Raw genomic sequence first — 17,721 nt, forward strand, 5'->3', positions numbered from 1 at the left:
GAACTCTGACATGCATAATTCCTGGCTGCATCCTTGAACATCCCAACAATCGTACTATTCTTAAAGTTTGAAGTAATATATATTTTCTATGTGGTACGTGCACAATCCATGAAATTTCGTGGGGAAAACTGCACAAACGGCATTATCAATAGATACCCCCGATCGGATACGAACACCAAATTAGGGGGGTTCTTCAATGGCACACTTCAAATTTGACATAAACCATTTTCATGCTCGATCAGTTTCATTGTCCACTATGGCATATGCTAGTAGGTATACTTAGTTGTTACCTGATAACTTGTAGAAGTACAAGTTATTGTCTCTCAAAAGTTGGAACAATTAGGGTTTTTAATGATAAAATCTCACCATTCTTAGAGAAAATGCATGGAATTACTCAAACACTACTAAACTTATACAAAAGAATGTTTATTGCTGAAAGTTGCGTCACTAATGCATAATATTGTATGATTTCAACAAAGATTCTAAGTGTCGCAGACAACGTCAATGCATGGACATGTGTCGGAGGGATTTCAACACAACAAAGGTTCATTGACTTAGGCTATTTGTGTCAAATTACCACTTACAAGCATGGGCATCTGCAGCTGGCAGCGTCTGAAAAGTGTTTGAGTGTTAGGCGACTGACCAGGGTAAGGAATTTAATGTTGCCCCATCATTAAGCTGGTGAAGAACAACGTCTATAAATAGAAGAAATCCCACCAGAAGAAGGATGATCAACGCATTTGTATAATTCCAAAATTTAGAGACTTAGAGCTTTGCTACTGTGACAAGAACACAAAAAGGAAAAGATCCACCCCCATCGTTGATCAAGGAGTGAAAAAACTTAGCTCAAGCAAGAACTTTCTTCCATTTCTTCCACAAGTTGGTTGTACACGAATTTAAATTGACCCAAAGAGGACAAGAGATTGTACTCTACGGCTTGACTTTTTCTTTTCATCTCAATTCTATTCTCTTCATCTCATTTGATTAAGTATTGATATTGTAAAGACAATCTGGTTTTTTATGAATTCACATATTTGATCAACTACACTTTGCTACTGTTTATTTCTTGCAATATGTTAGATGCTTCTATAACTTCATGCAAAGTCCATTTCTAAACGCCTAAGCCAACATAATCACTTGGTAAAAGTTACTTTAGATTGAATTATTCGAGAGAATAAGCAAGCAAGCATTAAGTTAAAAATTCTTGGTACATCTAGAGATAGAACCACTAGTGTTTTATTACATTCTGTGATTAACACATGTATCCTAGAGATAAAAACTTGTGTGGCATTCACATTGAGAAGTGCTTAACAGAAAGTAAGCAAAATCCTAATGCATCTACACAGAGTTATAAACGAGCAAAGGCATTTCCATTTGCACCACATACTCGTAAGTGTATATTCCACTTAGATCAACACATACCACTTGCACTGAACAACATTTTCACACGAACCCCTATTTTTCCACTTGACCATTTTGCATCTTCTTGCATGCACACAGCAAACTTAATGTAGACAACACATTCAGCATTCACTTAGGACACATTCAGCATCAGTATGCCGCATCCAATAGTGTTACTAGAATAAGGTACCCAACCTTATTCATATACTATAGATCATTTTGACTATTTACTCGAACTTGATCCACTTGTATGTCTCCACATAAAGTATTTATATAATAGTCAAGGGACTTAGGTTTATTGGATTTCTAAAAAATAATATATTTAACAATAACTTTATTGAATTCTTAGAATAAGTTCTAATGTTTACAAACCACGAGTTTTAGGACATAAAACCCAACAGATTAGGCACAAAGGTTAGGCAAAGCACTTTGGGCCTGTAGAACTACCTACAAAACTTTAATAGGTATGTCTCCATACTCTTTGGTATTGAAAAAGCCTGTCACTTACCATTGGAGCTAGAGCACAAAGCTTTTTGAGCAATGAAAAAGCTGAACTTGAACCTGGAAGCCGCAGGCGAAAAACGTAAGTTTCAGCTCAATGAGCTTGATGAATGGCGGCTGAAAGTATACGAAAACAGCAAAATCTACAAGGAAAAGACTAAACGTTGGCATGACCAACGCATCAATACGAAAGAATTTTCTATTGGACAAAAAGTCTTATTATTCACTTACGATTCTGTTTGTTTCCAGAAAAATTGAAATCTAGGTGGTCAGGACCGTTTATCATTAAAACAATCTATCCACATGGAGCTGTTGAATTAACACGAGAAGATGGCACAAATGTGTTCAAAGTGAATGGGAAAAGGGTGAAGCCCTACTTTAAAGAAAGTTTAGAATGACAGAAGTCATCTCTTGAGTTATGCGAAGCCAACTGAGGCTCGTGTCGGAGCTTCCCTGCATTCAAATAGACACATATTCTAGGGATGCTTTTTCTACACTAACTCTTTTTGCATTTTGTATTCTATGTTTTCATTATTTGCGTTTTACTTTGTGCTATTTGTTAGCCTTTGCTTTGATTTATGGCCATTTGCTGAATTTATGCATTACAAATTTTAAAAAAATGTTAAATCAACTTGAAGAAGTTTGAATTGAAAGGGGGTAGGATTCTAATGTGCTGGACATAAGCCAACGCATAAACCAACAATCAGAAAGGACATCCCTCGAAAACATAAATCACTCGATTGCTTAGAAACCCTAGGCATGTCCTTTCATCTACGCAATTAATGACGATGTCAGGCACCGCCTGACGTCACTTCACATTCCCCCCAACAGCCTATAAAAAGAAACCCCCCCTAACCTTCTGTCTTCTTATTTCTTTACTTTCATTCCTTCTTGAGCTCTCGAAGCCCTCGTCGTCCGTTCAAACCAGGCATTTCAGTCAGCATTTCGGTCATCTACCTCAGCCACGATGTCAAATGTTTTAGATAGCTAGAACCAATCGCTGAGCTTCGAAGGAGATTCACCGGTAAGCTCTTTCTTTTCTTCTTCTATTTCCATGTTGCCTCCCCCATCCCCTTGCCCAGCCTCGAAAGCCCTTTTTTCGCCAAACCTTCGCGCAACGGTTTGTCTTTCGTCTCAGCCGAAATCCTCTAAAACCTTCCAAAAACCTCAACCCTCTAAAACCTCCCACAAACCTAAAACCACCACCAAACCTAAACCTAAAACTTCTACCAAGCCGAAGCGACAGGTGGCAACTATGCACCCTTCAACCTCTGTGTCTATCGCCAAACCCTATAGATAACCCACACCACCACCAGTTATACCAAACATCAATCCGGTGGTTGCGACGCATGACCCTACCCCAGACCACCTTCGCATTGCTCCATCACCTGACGTGCGTCCCCTTACCTTTCTTTCTATCTAACCCTTAACCACAATCTTCCCCACCAAAACGGAACCATCCAGCCAACCCATTCAACCCACCTCACTCATCATCATATCATCCCCTAAGTCACCGCATACCCCGTCTGGCACCCCACCGACCACACCACCTAAACCAAGCTCTGACAGTCCTGCGTTAGAGTGCGATAGTGTTGATCTTGTGGAGCTAGCTCGAAAAGACGAGCAAGAAGTCTTTAGGGCGATTTTAGCGAGCCTAAACCGAGGACAATTCGATGTGGATCAAATGATGCATTCTGACCCAACCAATGCATCACTCAAAGTTGAGGATGAGGCGAAGCGATATGCGATGATGCTCGAAGTTGAGTTAAAAGAAGAAGAAAATGAAGAGAGAGAAAGAGAGGTTGGCCTAGACGTATCACAACCTCAACAAATCGATGCGGATGAAAGGCCATCAAAAAGAAAAAGAAAGTTAATTTTGGAGGATGATGAAGAAGAGCGTCTTGCACCTGGACCTAAAGGTGCAACACATGAGGCAAACTCTGACTCGAAAACCATGGAAAGGGAATTGGAGAGGTATAGGCATGCACTCAAGGGTAGAGGAAGCTTGCCTTTCAAAGAGAATTAGAAAATGAGCTAAGAGAGCTTGCGTGAGAAGCTAGAATGAATGAAGCAGGGAAATGTAAGGTTACAGTTGCGTCACCTAAGAAGACTAAGGGGAGGAAGCGTCAGTTCAATGACATCCTTACAAAGAAAAGTTTCTTCCTTGAATGCAACCCATTGCCTGCTTATATAACAGACACTGTGGATGCAATGGGCTGGCGTCAGCTTTGTGTTGAGCCCATAAGGATTTGGCCCAACCTTGTTCGCCGCTTCTACAGTAGTGAGTTTGATGAAGAAAGAAACACAACACTTGTAGATGATATCTTGGTGCACTTCTCTACTAACAAAATCAACGAAATGTTCAATATTGAGAGTAATCCAGACGCATAAGGGAATAGCATCTTGGAGCAACCAACTCTCAGCCATTTAGAAGATGCATTAAGAGTGGTGGCCAAACCTGGAAGCACTTGAAAAATTTCAAGAAGTGGAATGATGATTTTAGCTTCCAGGAACCTCATATCGGATGCAAACCTATGGTTGTATTTGATTAAGAACCGTATCATGCCAACAATGCATGATGAAACGATTTCAAGAGAACTCGTTCTGGCCATCTACTGCATCATGCAGCGCATCCCCCTAAACATAGGAAGGATAATCGTGGATCAGATCAAGGCCATCAAAGCAAAACCATGCAACCAACTTTACATCCCTTGGCTGATATGCACGCTATGTGAACGTGGGGGCATCCCTCTGGGGGATGAATATGAGGAGATTGATGGTCTCATGGACATTAAATTAATCAGGCGTGTACTTCGCGGTTCGCCAAATCAACCTGCCCTACCTTCTAAGACTGCGGCAGCAAGACCTCGCTCCTCCCAATGCACCCCAAAAGAAGACGCGTCCAGATTATTGAACACAGCGATGATGCTTCAGAAGATGAACAAGGATCTAAAGCGGAGCATGCGTTGACAGAAGAAGAAGTGCGGTCAGACTTGAACCTTCCTCTTCCAAACTCACCCTTGGCCTCGCAAGAAGATGAGATTCTTGATGTAACGCATCACGATGACACCAACTTAGATTAAGAAACCCTTAGTCCTCTTCCTTCCTCCTTACCATCTTCAATTCCAACCTTCATCCCTCCAACTATCTTTGAACCAACTGGGTTAGGGACAAGCAACACAAGAAACTTAGAAGACCCAGTTGGAAGAACTGAGGAACCAACACCACTGCAAGCAAGTACCAATCTTGATGAGTTAAAGGCGTTCATTAGTGATCAACTCAGACCACTGGCTGCATCCATAGAAACACTTCAGCATCAGATATGGTTCTAAGGGACTACATGCGGCAGCAAACAAGAAGAATGCAAGACCAGTTCGTCTTTGCAACTTAATACATCAACCAGGTCCTGATAGGGATGTTTGCCTAGCCACCTCTGCCTGCCCACCTGATGAACCCTTTGTGCTTCATGAATGAAGGCCCTGCAGATGAACACAAGGATGACGCACCAGCACAGTAAAAATTTTGGGGGTGTTGGTTAATTCATTGTGCCCATTGACCATTTGTAATAGTTTGTTTTGTTTCTGTTATTCCATAGCTGGCCTATCAATGAAATGAATGAAATTGCTATCATTTCTCATCCTTTTGTTTGTCTTTAGCATACCTTTTTTTTTCTTTGGGTATTTTTCTTGTCTCGTGCTCTATTTTACCTCAATGATATTACTAATATGCGAAATTTATAAGTATAGAGTAGGCATTAAAAAAATCAACCAAGTTTGAACTTCTCTAATCAACCAAGTTTGAACTTCTCTAAAATGCCAAGTACATGCTTTCTTTCTAATGCATGCAAACCCTAAATCAAACCTCTTTTTGAAAAGCCTTTTCGAAATTTTGCTTCTCTTTTAGGAATGAGGATTTTGCTTATCTCCAAAATTTGGGGGTGAGAGAAGTCCGAGTTAAGACGCATTAATCAAATGAATTTAACAAACGAAAATATTAAAGAGAAGAAGAAACAAAATAGAAAGATGTAATATGCAAACTCCTCTACCAATACTTTATAAAAGAAAACCTCAAATTAGCCAGAGTTAGATTGGAACAGGCACTTAGCCATAGTTGGATGCTCGTATGACACCCGTGGGGGCAAGCCAAAATGAAGTTAAGTCTCCTAGACCAATGCATCCCAAAACTCCACTATCTAGCTTAAAGAAATTGTATCCTGAAATGCATACATACTTAGATATGAGTTTAGTTGTGAAGGGCTTTCACCCGTAGCAGGATGCTCGCATGACACTCGTGAGGGCAAGTCAAAATGAAAGTGGGATGCCTAGAACAACACATGGTTGGTCCAGAATTCATATTTTCTTACCTGCATCCTGTTTTAAAAAGAAAGCATCTAATGCATTGCTGGTTTAAGAAAAATGAAAAAGATTTTAGAAGCGAAAAGAGTTGTTGACAAAAGGCTTGTTGCACTAAAAATAAAACATTCTTCCTTTTAGAAAAGAATCAAACTTGCGTTACATTTTCAAGACACCAATCTCAAGCTTATAAGTGAATATGATGAGAGGTGAAACCTGCACATTCAAGACAATGAAGATAACAAGGAATTATTTTTGGAATGCTCGAGGACGAGCATTGTTCAAAATTTGTGGGTATGATAACTTATAGAAATACAAGTTATTGTCTCTCAAAAGTTGGAACAATTAGGATTTTTAATGATAAAATCTCATCATTCTTAGAGAAAACACATGGAATTACTCAAACACTACTAAACTTATACAAAAGAATGTTTATTACTGAAAGCTGCATCACTAACGCATAATATTGCAGGATTTTAACAAAGATTCTAAGTGTTGCAGGCAACGTTAACGCATGGACATGCGTCATAGGGATTTCAACATAACAAAGGTTCATTGACTTAGGTTGTTTATGTCAAATCATCACTTGCAAGCATGGGCATCTGCAGCTAGCGGCGTCTGAAAAGTGTCTTAAGTGTCAAGCGGCTGACTAGGGTATAGAATTTAATGTTGTCCCATCATCAAGCTGGTGAAGAGCAATGCTTATAAATAGAAGAAATCCCACAAGAAGAAGGATGATCAGCTCATTTGTATAATTCCAAAATTTAGAGACTTAGAGCTTTGCTGCTATGACAAGAAGAACACAAAAAGGAAAAGATCCACCTCCATCGTTGATCAAGGAGTGAAGAAAACTTAGCTTAAGAGAGAACTTTCTTCCATTTCTTCCACAAGTTAGTTGTACACGAATTTAAAGTGAGCCAAAGAGGACAAGAGATCGTACTCTGCGGCTTGACTCTTTTCTTTTCATCGCAATTCTATTCTCTTCATCTCATTCGATTAAGTTTTGATATTGTAAAGACAATCTGGTTCTTTATGAATTCACATATTTGATCAATTACACTTCTCTACTGTTTATCTCTTGCCATATGTTAGATGCATCTATAACTTCATGCAAAGTCCATTTCTAGACATTTAAGCCAACATAATCACTTGGTAAATGTTACTTTAGCTTGAATTATTCGAGAGAATAAGTAAGCAAGCATTAAGTTAAAAACGCTTGGTACATCTAAAGATAGAAGCACTAGTGTTTTATTGCATTCTGTTATTAATGCATGCATCCTAGAGATAGGAACTTGTGTGGCATTCGCATTGAGAAGTGCTGAACAGAAAGTAAGCAAAATCCTAATGCATCTACACAGAGTTATAAATGAGCAAAGTCATTTTCATCTGCACCACATACTCGTACGTGTACATTCCACTTAGATCGACGCATACCACTTGCACTGAACACCATTTTCACACGAACCCCTGTTTTTCCACTTGACCTTTTTGCATCTTTTTGCACGCATACAACGAACTTGGTGTAGATAACTCATTCAGTATTCACTTAGGATACTTCTACATTAGCTATAATGCAAGCTCTACGTTAGCTTTGATCTAAATTCCTGAGTTCGACCCTGGACTTACCAGGAACCTGAATTAGATTTATACTTGGATCCAATTCAGGAAAACTTAAACGCATAAAGAGGAGTGTCACGCGTCCCTTGATGCATTACTAACGCATCACCAATGCATCATTCACATTTGCACCCTATTTTTCCAATTTTCTCACACAATACACTCCTAAATTCGCATCACGAAGACAACAAACATTACTGTCCATGAAAACGCTGGCCAACATGGTCTATTTGTATTTTCATTTCAAATGCGACCCATCAACAATTATCGCAAGTCGGAAACTTGCAAAACCTCTAATACAAGGTCGTAATGTCATAAACATTTACTTGAAATGCGCATCATTTTTCAAATTCGATTTCAAACCTTGTATTTAAATTCTCCATTTTTAACGTTTCACCATAAGCATGTAATGATAGAGTTAGCATGCATTAAATGGAAGCAATTGAGGATCTAAGCACTCTAACTACATTAATTTTAGTTAATTAGCATGCATGTTCATAGTTTTAGTATATTAGGGTTTCAAGTGAATACATTTGATGATTCTCCTAAATTGATTGAATTCACCATGAAATTCTTCTTCAATCTCTGTAGTAGACCACTACAAGTGTCTTCTCTACTAATCTCAGGTCTTGGATTGAATGGTGGAACTCAAACTAAGAGTGATTTGATGTGATTTTGAGAGTTGAATTGAAGAGGAAAAATGCAATATTTTTTCTTCAAAATTTTCAGGTTGCATAAACTGATTTCAGCATGAATTTGTATCTATTTATGTAATTAAACATGCAACACTGAATTGAAGAGGAGTTTGACACATAAAACTCCACTAATTAGGTGGATTAGGTGGAGGAACTTGGAAAAATGGGAAATACCCACTTCCAATTTTAAAATTAGTTTTCATTTTAATTTAATTTTATTTTTTTTAAATAAATAAAATTAAAATAAAATAAACTTAATTTTTCAATTTTAATTTTTCAAACTCAATTTTATTTAAAATACTTAATTTTAAATAAATAAATAAATAATTTAATATCAAATATTAAATTAATAAAATACCTAATCCATGCATGAATCGCCATTCATGCATTTGATATTTAAATCAAACTTAAATATTTCCAACTAGCCAAATTCGTTTAATTCGTTAATTAAACGTTAATTATATTGAATATAATTATCCAAACCCTAATCCGAATTCGAACATTTCAAATTCTCTCAACATGTTATTCTAAGGTTTAATCCTTTTACGAGCTAGTAGAGGGATCTAATGGACCTACATATCATGAACTCCAACGATTTGAGATTAATTGGCTAAACTCTTTAAACTGAAACCACGTTCCTAAGAATAGGTATGATATTTGAGATTTGAGATTAATTGGCTATACTCTTTAAACTGAAACTCTTTAAACTGAAACCAACGATTAATTGGCTATTTTCATACCTTTTTTTAGACCACGTTCCAACAAACATCGACGAAACCACGTTCTAGAAAAGTTCGTTCCATTTGAAAAACCCTGTTCTGAAAACTCTGTTTCGTTCTGAAAAACTCATTCAATAAAACTCCGTTCAACAAAATCACAGTTTAATTGAAATTTAGATTTTAAAGAAGTCACCATTATATGTTCAGCGTATTAACGATTTGAGGTTTTAAACAAATAATTTTGTGAAGATTGTCAAATTATTCGTAGGTTGACAAACAATAACATCATGGTGGAAGAGCGAGAGCGAGATCAAGTGAAGTGAGAGCAAGACCAATATCGTGAGGGACAATTCTCGTAATCTGGTATGGTGATGACGTCAACGCTGGTTTATTTGACATTTTTTTTTTAAAAAAAGGATTATTTGACATTATGAGCCCAAATTTTAGGTCATCTACCCAAATTTCTTATTTCTTAGGTTGTTGCTGACAAAATAAACCTCTCTCTGGAAAATTTCACGAAATGACCCGAAACCCAAAAACTTTTCTACCAATGACCTCTTCCTAAAAACTTCTACCACTGACATTTTCTCCATGCGAAATTTCAAAATTACCCCCAGTTTTTTAAAAGCCTTCAGACTGCACGGTGAACACGTCTCTACGAATACTTTAAGCGTGCATTTAGATATTACTAAGTGATCGGATAGATATTACTAAGCGATCGGAGAGAATACTAAGCAATTGTTTAGCTATCAGCTATAGTTTTTATTAAGTGATCGTTTAGAAAATACTAAGCAATCGTTTAGCTATCCACTGTAGGTTTTATTAAACGATCGTTTAGAGAATACTAAGCGATCGTTTAGCTAACTGTTCCCCGATCGTTTAGATATCCATTATGTGATCGTTTGGCTTTTGTTACGCGATCGTCTAGTTTTTGTTATATGATCATTTAGGTTCTGTTATGTGATCGTGTAGAGAATACTAAGCAATCGTTTAGCTATCCACTATAGTTTTTATTAAACGATTGTTTAGAGAATACTAAGCGGTCATTTAGCTAACTGTTACGCGATCGTTTAGATATCTATTACGCGATCGTGTACTAATTTATAAAGAAATCGTTTGGCTAATACTAAGTGATCGCTTAGGTTTTGTTATGCGATCGTTTAAATAATACTAAGCGATTGTTTAAGTTTTGTTAAGCGATCGTTTAGCTAACTGTTACGCGATCGTTTAGTTTTCATTTAAATAAATTTATGCTAAATTTGTAGAATACTATTGGTGTTGTACATTTAACTAAGCAAATAAATAACTAAGCGATAGTTTAGATAAATTTGTGCTAAAATTACATATCATACAGTACAATTGGTGTTGTACAAAATATAATTGGTACTAAAATTACATATTGTATAGTGTAAATATGTACAGAATAATTGGTGTTGTACAGAAAAATCAAAGCGAAAGTGAAAATTACATATTGTTTAGTCTAGATGGGCCAGTGCCAGGTGTTATCAACGTTTGTCTACACGTTTTCTTGTTATGTCTTGTCTAACCACATCGTGTACACCTGTGTATTTGTCGTGACTCCTCTCCAATTGAAGGGAATATCCTTGCAACCGCCTTTGCAGTTGAGATGTGACGATCTAATATAATCACTAGATTGGGAACGTCTCCTATTGAAGCCTTCAAATGAGTCATGAACCAAGTCCATGATGCATCGTTCTCACCATCTACAATACTGAAGGCGATAGGATATATGTTGTTATTTCCATCAATACACTTGCTATTAACAACATACCTTTATATTTCTCATGCAAATGGGTCCCATCAACAACGATTACTGGGCGGATGCAGTTTAGAAAACCCCTGATACACGGACCAAGTGCCATGAAGACGTACTTAAAATATTGTCCGTTTTCTACTTCAACCTCAAATATGGTACCTGAATTTGCAAGCTTAAGTATCTCGCCGTAGCCCTAACAACAGTATATGATCTTTCTGGCGACCCTCGTGCATACACCAATTCGTACTCTCTAGCGCGATAAGCCCGTCCGTAGGTAATGTTCACTCCATATTCTCGTCGGACGTCCTCAATTATATCTCTTGGGCGGTAGGTTCGGCCAACTTGTTCGTATTTGGACTTTATTAAGTGTCCAATAACCCAACTTTTTGCTTGTCGATGATTACCAGTTCTCATTTCAAGAGAACATGTATGTTTGTTGGGATATTTGATCACTTTGAAGGAATCATTTTCTTTCATTTTTTTGGCACGGACCCTCCACTTGCATTCCTCCACCGAACACTGGACAGTTAGCAAACTCTTTGTTGACTTTTTTACGTGGTAGTCAAAGTTCTTTCTTATTGCAAGCATCAATAATTTAACTGAGAAGTCATATTTCAAAAAGAAAATTTGACCGACCTTTATATCCTGGTCATTCAGACAGTCATGAGGTATTGTGACGAGGTTATCATACGATGGGTCCTCTAATGGTTTTGGTATATCAACAAATGGTTCGGTTAGAACGGTGGAATGCATTAGAACCGAAGGCATCACAACCGGTGGAACGGGAGCAGGTGGGGTTGAAACATGGATGTTAGGTGTTGAAGAAGTTTGTCCATATCCATGTTTAGTATTGAATTGTGAAGTACATCTAGGTTCACTGTTCGACCAAACCAAGCTTCACTTCGGTCATCCCCCAAGTTACATGGCTCAATATGATCATCAATTGAAGACATGGTATGAATTTGATTGGTTTGATCGGTTGGATTGCAATGTTGGTGTACTCCATGACTGTTAGCAGGTGTAACTAATACAAATAATAGCATATGGGATGCCTCACTGCCTTCTAAAAAGAAGCTAAGATCTTCATCGTCGACTATGTCAATTGCAATGTTGGTGTACTCCATGACCAACAGATTGTAGCAACATTTGATGTGTATATCAAACATATCCGGATCGATATTCAGTCGTTGGTGCATCATGCTCACTAATTCACTGACTGTTATATCATTTCTGACTTTTAGACCTTTCATATGACCACCAACATAATTTCTTCCGGACTCATCCCAATCCCCACCAAATCGTACAAAGATGCGAAGAGCGCCATTGATCTACAATTGGATAAACAAATCATTGATAAGTGAACGATCGTGTATAAATTACTATGCGATTGTGTATAAATTATTAAGCGATCGTGTAGAAATTACTAAGCGATCGTATATAAATTACTAAGCGATCTTGTTTAAATTACTAAGCGATCGTGTATAAATCACTACACGATCGTTTATAATTTACTAAACGATCGCATAGTAAATTACTAAACGATTGTTTATAATTACTTAACGATCATTTATAATTTACTAAACGATTGCATAGTAAATTACTAAACGATCGTTCCTAATTTACTAAATGATCGTGTATAATTATTACTCATTGCATATATTACTAAACAATCGTTTATAATTTACTAAACGATCGTGTATAAATTACTACACGGTCATTTATAATTTACTAAACGACACTTATTATGAAAGCGATCTGAGAGAAGAAATCATACATTGAATGAAGGGTTGAAGAAATCATTGAAGGAAGAAGAAATGTGGACAGAATCCAACGATGAAAGCTACGAGAGAAATCTACTAGAGAATCCGAAGATGTTGCCTGAAACTTTGAGAGAAAGCTACGAGATGAGAGAGACGTTCAACGACAGAAAATGAATAATGAGAGAGACTGAGAGAAAGCTACAAGATGAGAGAGACGTTCAACGACAGAAAGTGAATAATGAGATAGATGTTTCATTCTCTTTAGAATATTAATTGGGAATAAATGTTTTGGTGGAATGTTGATGGTGTATTGAATGCCATTGAATAAAGGGCAAGGAGATCGTAGAAGGAATAAGAAATGTGGCGGTCTAAAGACTTTTTAAAAATTATGAGTAATTTTGATATTTCACATCGGAAAAAAGTTTTCAGAAAGAGATCATTCGTAAAAAAAAAAAAAATTGGGTTTTGGGTCATTTTTGGAAATTTTCCCTTCTCTCCCCGCTTCACTTAAGACCGTTTCTCCGTCTCCCCGAACCGTTTCTGCAGAATCCGCATCATCTTCTTCTTCAACCTACTCCGGCAGCTTCCTCCGGCTCCGACAACGCCTGAAACAAACTACTCCCGATCCTCTCTTCACCAACAACTATGCCCTAAAATTCCATCCACTATCCACCATGTTTGTAAGTTTTTGGATCTGAATCGGACCCTAAATCGAAACTGGCTTCTCTCTCTGTATTCTGAGAGAGAAAGAGAGAGAGAACAATGTCTGCTATGATCTTCCATGTTTTCTCATCGTCGGCGCTGCTCTCGCTTGGCCTTTACCACATCGTCTCCGTTACCCTTAATTTCCTTAAATCCCCACAGTCCTACTCCGCCAGGCCCTACCATCCTTTCCCGCCGTCCTCCTCGCATCAGCTTCCTCTTCTTCATCACCAGCACCACCATCACTACGGTCTCCGGTACCTGCAACTCTATCTCTCAATCCCATGTCTCGTTATTGCCTTTGCCCATCAAGCCATTGTCGCCGCCGATCCTGACCCTCTTCTTAAAGGCAGCACCCCTGTCCACCATTTCATTTCCCTTCAATCCGCCGCCGTCATCTTCCTCTTCCTCATCTTAACTATCGCCCTTCTCCTCTCCGACTCCACCTCCCTTCTCCCTCTCCCTTCCGATCTCTTCTTTGCTCTAGCCTCCGCTCTTTTCTTCTTGCAATTCTCCGTTTCTTCCTCAGCTGCTTCTGTTCAGACCTCCGATCTTGAAGCCAAATGCGATTCCGTCTCTGGTAAAATCTCCGCCCTGGCCTCCTTCCTCTGCCTGGCCCTTGCTTGCTTGCCCAGGCTCTTCGTGGCTGATGTGGGTTTGGGGGCGACTTTCTTCCTCCAGGGTCTTTGGGTATTGCAGACGGGGCTCTCTCTCTATGTCGAAGCGTTCATTCCTGAAGGATGTCACAGGTTGCTGGATGTGGTGAGTGGCGTGGAGGGATCAACCAAGTGCGATTTGGAGGAATCCCGGCTCAGGGCTGTTGCCATTTTGGATCTGGCTTTTCTGATCCATGTTATGTTTGTCCTGCTCATTGTAATTGTCATTTATGCTGTCATTGCCAAGACTGTTGGCGTGCGGAGAATTGGGTCTTATGAAGCTTTACCAGCTGCTGCTATTGGTGGGGAAAGCAATCATATACAGATGAAAGCATTGACGGGCACTCAGGCTTAATCTCTCTTTATTTGGTTGGCTTATATCCCTTCATCTTTTTTCTTCAACTCTTGTTTTTGTTGTAGTTGTGCTGGCTATTGCGATCAAAGATTTTGTGCATTTTTGCTATCTGCTTCTCAGTATCAACAGATTTTTCTTTGTATAATCTGATCCCCCCTCCCTTCTGAACCTTTTACAAGTTATTCAGGTACTTCTACTTTGTTTAGAGTTTAGAGTAGCTATCTTGACTTGATTGGTTACAGTGCTTTAATTCCTCCTTGAAGTAATATACCAAACATGATGTGGGCCTTCATACTTGATTATGCTGTCTGAACTGTATGCCTTCTACCGGGGTATCATTGTATTATTATGAATCTGATGCCTTTTAGGATCCCTTCACTTGAATGTGATACTGGAAAAATGAAAGATGATTTCTCTCTTGTTGGGTTTTGGCTTATGTTCTCTAGTTGAATTACTTTGGCTACCGGAACTTTAATATGATTGGTTTCCCAAATTCGGAAGTATGAAATGCTGAGGGAAGATGTTTATTATTTCTAGGAGCTTGATTCTCATGTATTTACCTTGGAAGTCTTAAGGATCACTTGATGAATTTGTACCCTTATTGCTCCTCCTGAAACCCAAATTAGATCAAGTTTGTTAGGGTGGGGGGAGGCATTGCTTTTGTTCAAGCAATCATTTGTTCCTCACAAATCATGTTGACCCAAATCTTCTCTGGGTGGGTTTTGGTTTTGTGTTGGAAAAACTATCAGGTGGGATTATCTTATCTTACCAAAGAAAAGTTCATTTTCAAAATGAAATCAGACATTTCCTATCCAAAAAGAAAAGAGAATGAAACCCAGCACTTATTTTCCTGGTACTTGAAATGGTTGATGCTAGTAAGGAGATGTTATTGTTAAGAATAATGTTTTGTTTATGGATTGATGTCTTCTATGTGTGGTGAAAAGTTCAATATTGGAATATAGATAGGAGGAAATGGATCCAGGTTCCTCCCTCCCTCTGTTATTTTCAAAAGAATTGCTACAGCTTGAAAAACTGGCAGTCAACCAGACCACTTGTGGATGTGGCCATGTGGGTGGAATGGAGGATGTAAGAAAAATGTACCCTGCTTCCAAACTTGAGATAGAGATCATAGGTTCAAATTTTTCATCCAATCCACTCCACCTGTTTGGTTGTTAGTTAGGGCAGGGAGAGTCTCCTTTTGAAGCGAAGATGTTTATTTATATTCAGCTTTATGGGGGATGGTTTCAAGTAGTTGCCCTACTCCTCAATAGTCTCTTTCTAAAATGCGATGCAATGATTACTTTCTTTCTAAATTAATTTACCCTAGTTTAGTAATTATTTCATTTTTTTTAAATTTTTGAAAATTAAACTTATTTTCTTTCTATTTTTTATCGTGATTTGCATCTTTGTTGAACACTATGGATGAATTCTTAGTTAAATTCTAAAAACAAAAACTATTTTTTTTAGTATCGAAAATTTGGCTCGACTTTTTTAAACTATTGGTAAAAAGTAGATAACAAAAGAAGAAATTTAGAGGTGGATGTAATCTCTATAGGCTTAATTTTTAAAGATAAAAAATCAAAAAGCAAATAGTTATCAATTGAGGTTTTAAAGTTTGGTTTTTTTAGAATTCAAGGACACAATAGTACAACCTATTGAACAAATCTTGTTTTGTTTTGTATTTTTAAATAAGGTTTTTGGTACCATCACAACTTTCTAGGACACTTTTCTATCATAATTGAAGCTTGAAGACTTCAAACTTATTAATATCGAGAGCAAAACAAAATTCCATCTTTTTATAGCATGTTATAGCTGCAATTTTTTTTTTTTTTTTTTTTTTTTTGTTGCTTTCGCAGGTGATATCCTCGCCTAGAATTTTATGAGACTTTCAACTCAATCTTTAATGGAGCTGTCAATATTTGAAACTCCTCTTCATTCCTTTTTAAGTTTTTATGCCTCTCTTCTTCGAGAAGTGGGGTCTTCCATTTCTTTAGGTTCTGAAAACCTTCAAGGCACTCCAAAGTAATGATCAATCACAGGCACGCTTGTGTGGAGTCATTGAAGCTGTGGGAGATCGTCGTGGATTCTCATTCAAAAGCCGTTGAAGAGAATTTACCGTTGTCTTTTTTACTTTTTGTGGTGCCCTAAATAGACAATTAACTATGTCGGCCCTTGAATCTCGTTTGCCTTAGATTGCTATGTTAGTGTCCTACCTCTGGCCCACTTCCCTCTAGTCTGGTTTCTTGATATGGAGATCTTTGCACCAGTGTGATGTTGAGCCTATTGCACTCAGATGCCTAAGTTAGTACAAGGAGGAAATAATTCAGTTAAGCACTTAAAAGAAGTAAAGTTGGGTCTTTCCTTTTGAGATTACTTGCTCTTCTCCTTGGGATGGTTGAATGAAGCTATTTATAAGTCTATCCTCTGACACATGTCCACGATTGCATGTGACAGTAGGAGGTGTTAGGGACGCTTCTTACACTCGAAGTTGTAGGGTGCCAATCTGGCATTGGCTTATTTAATCTCTCTATTGGTATATATTTACTGGCTCAACTGATCGGTCCAAACCCTGAGACACTAACATTTTTCTTGATGTGCTTTTTGATATCTTTAGGGCTTGGACCTCATAGACAAGACTTTGCCTTGAAAAGAAAGAGAAGTGAGATTTCACATGGTATTGAGGAATCTGGAAGCAAAATAAGGCATATGAAATTGAAAATGGGAAACAGTAATTATTCAACTAAACCTCTAATCCAAACGCAGGTCTCAATGTTTGTTGGCAAAAAGGAAATGGTTCACAAAAAAACGTTACCTTTTCTCCATTTTCCTACTTCTAGTTTGTTAAATGAGAGTCACAGTGTTTGTATTTGTTGTGTTTGTTGGGAGAAACATTTATCAAACAAAAAATACAAACGTTCAATTATGATATTCATTCTGGTTGAGATTCTATTGAAAAAACCCAAATAATTAGTAGTTCAAATGTGTCAAGTTAAAGTTAATTGTTTTAGTCTCGATCTTGACACTAGATGAGCCATTAAAACAATTAATAAAAAAAATAGTGTTATTTGTGAAATGTGGAAAACTTTAAGTGCTATTTCTAATAGTTAGCTTAAACAAGGATACTAAAACAATACAAGACATTATGCAACATTCATGAGAGTTCTTTCAAAGCAATTGGATTATTTT

General features: G+C 37.7%; 1 protein-coding gene across 1 annotated transcript; it reads left to right on the forward strand.

Moving 5' to 3' along the window:
* Positions 1–13,110: 13,110 nt before the first annotated feature.
* On the forward strand, positions 13,111–17,467 carry LOC120069096 (plant viral-response family protein (DUF716)). Its single transcript, XM_039020781.2, has 2 exons — positions 13,111–14,549; positions 17,150–17,467. The coding sequence occupies exon 1, from the start codon at positions 13,585–13,587 to the stop codon at positions 14,533–14,535; it is 951 nt and encodes a 316-aa protein (XP_038876709.1). The 5' UTR covers positions 13,111–13,584; the 3' UTR covers positions 14,536–14,549; positions 17,150–17,467.
* The last annotated feature ends 254 nt before the right edge of the window (positions 17,468–17,721 follow it).

The sequence above is a fragment of the Benincasa hispida genome, chromosome 1, assembly GCF_027475165.1.
Source record: "Benincasa hispida cultivar pf3 chromosome 1, pf3_genome.v1.1, whole genome shotgun sequence".
In the NCBI taxonomy this organism is placed as follows: domain Eukaryota; kingdom Viridiplantae; phylum Streptophyta; class Magnoliopsida; order Cucurbitales; family Cucurbitaceae; genus Benincasa; species Benincasa hispida.

Excerpts from the sequence above, each read along its gene's own strand:
- LOC120069096 (XM_039020781.2), top strand. The coding sequence starts at position 13,585 with ATGTCTGCTATGATCTTCCATGTTTTCTCATCGTCGGCGCTGCTCTCG.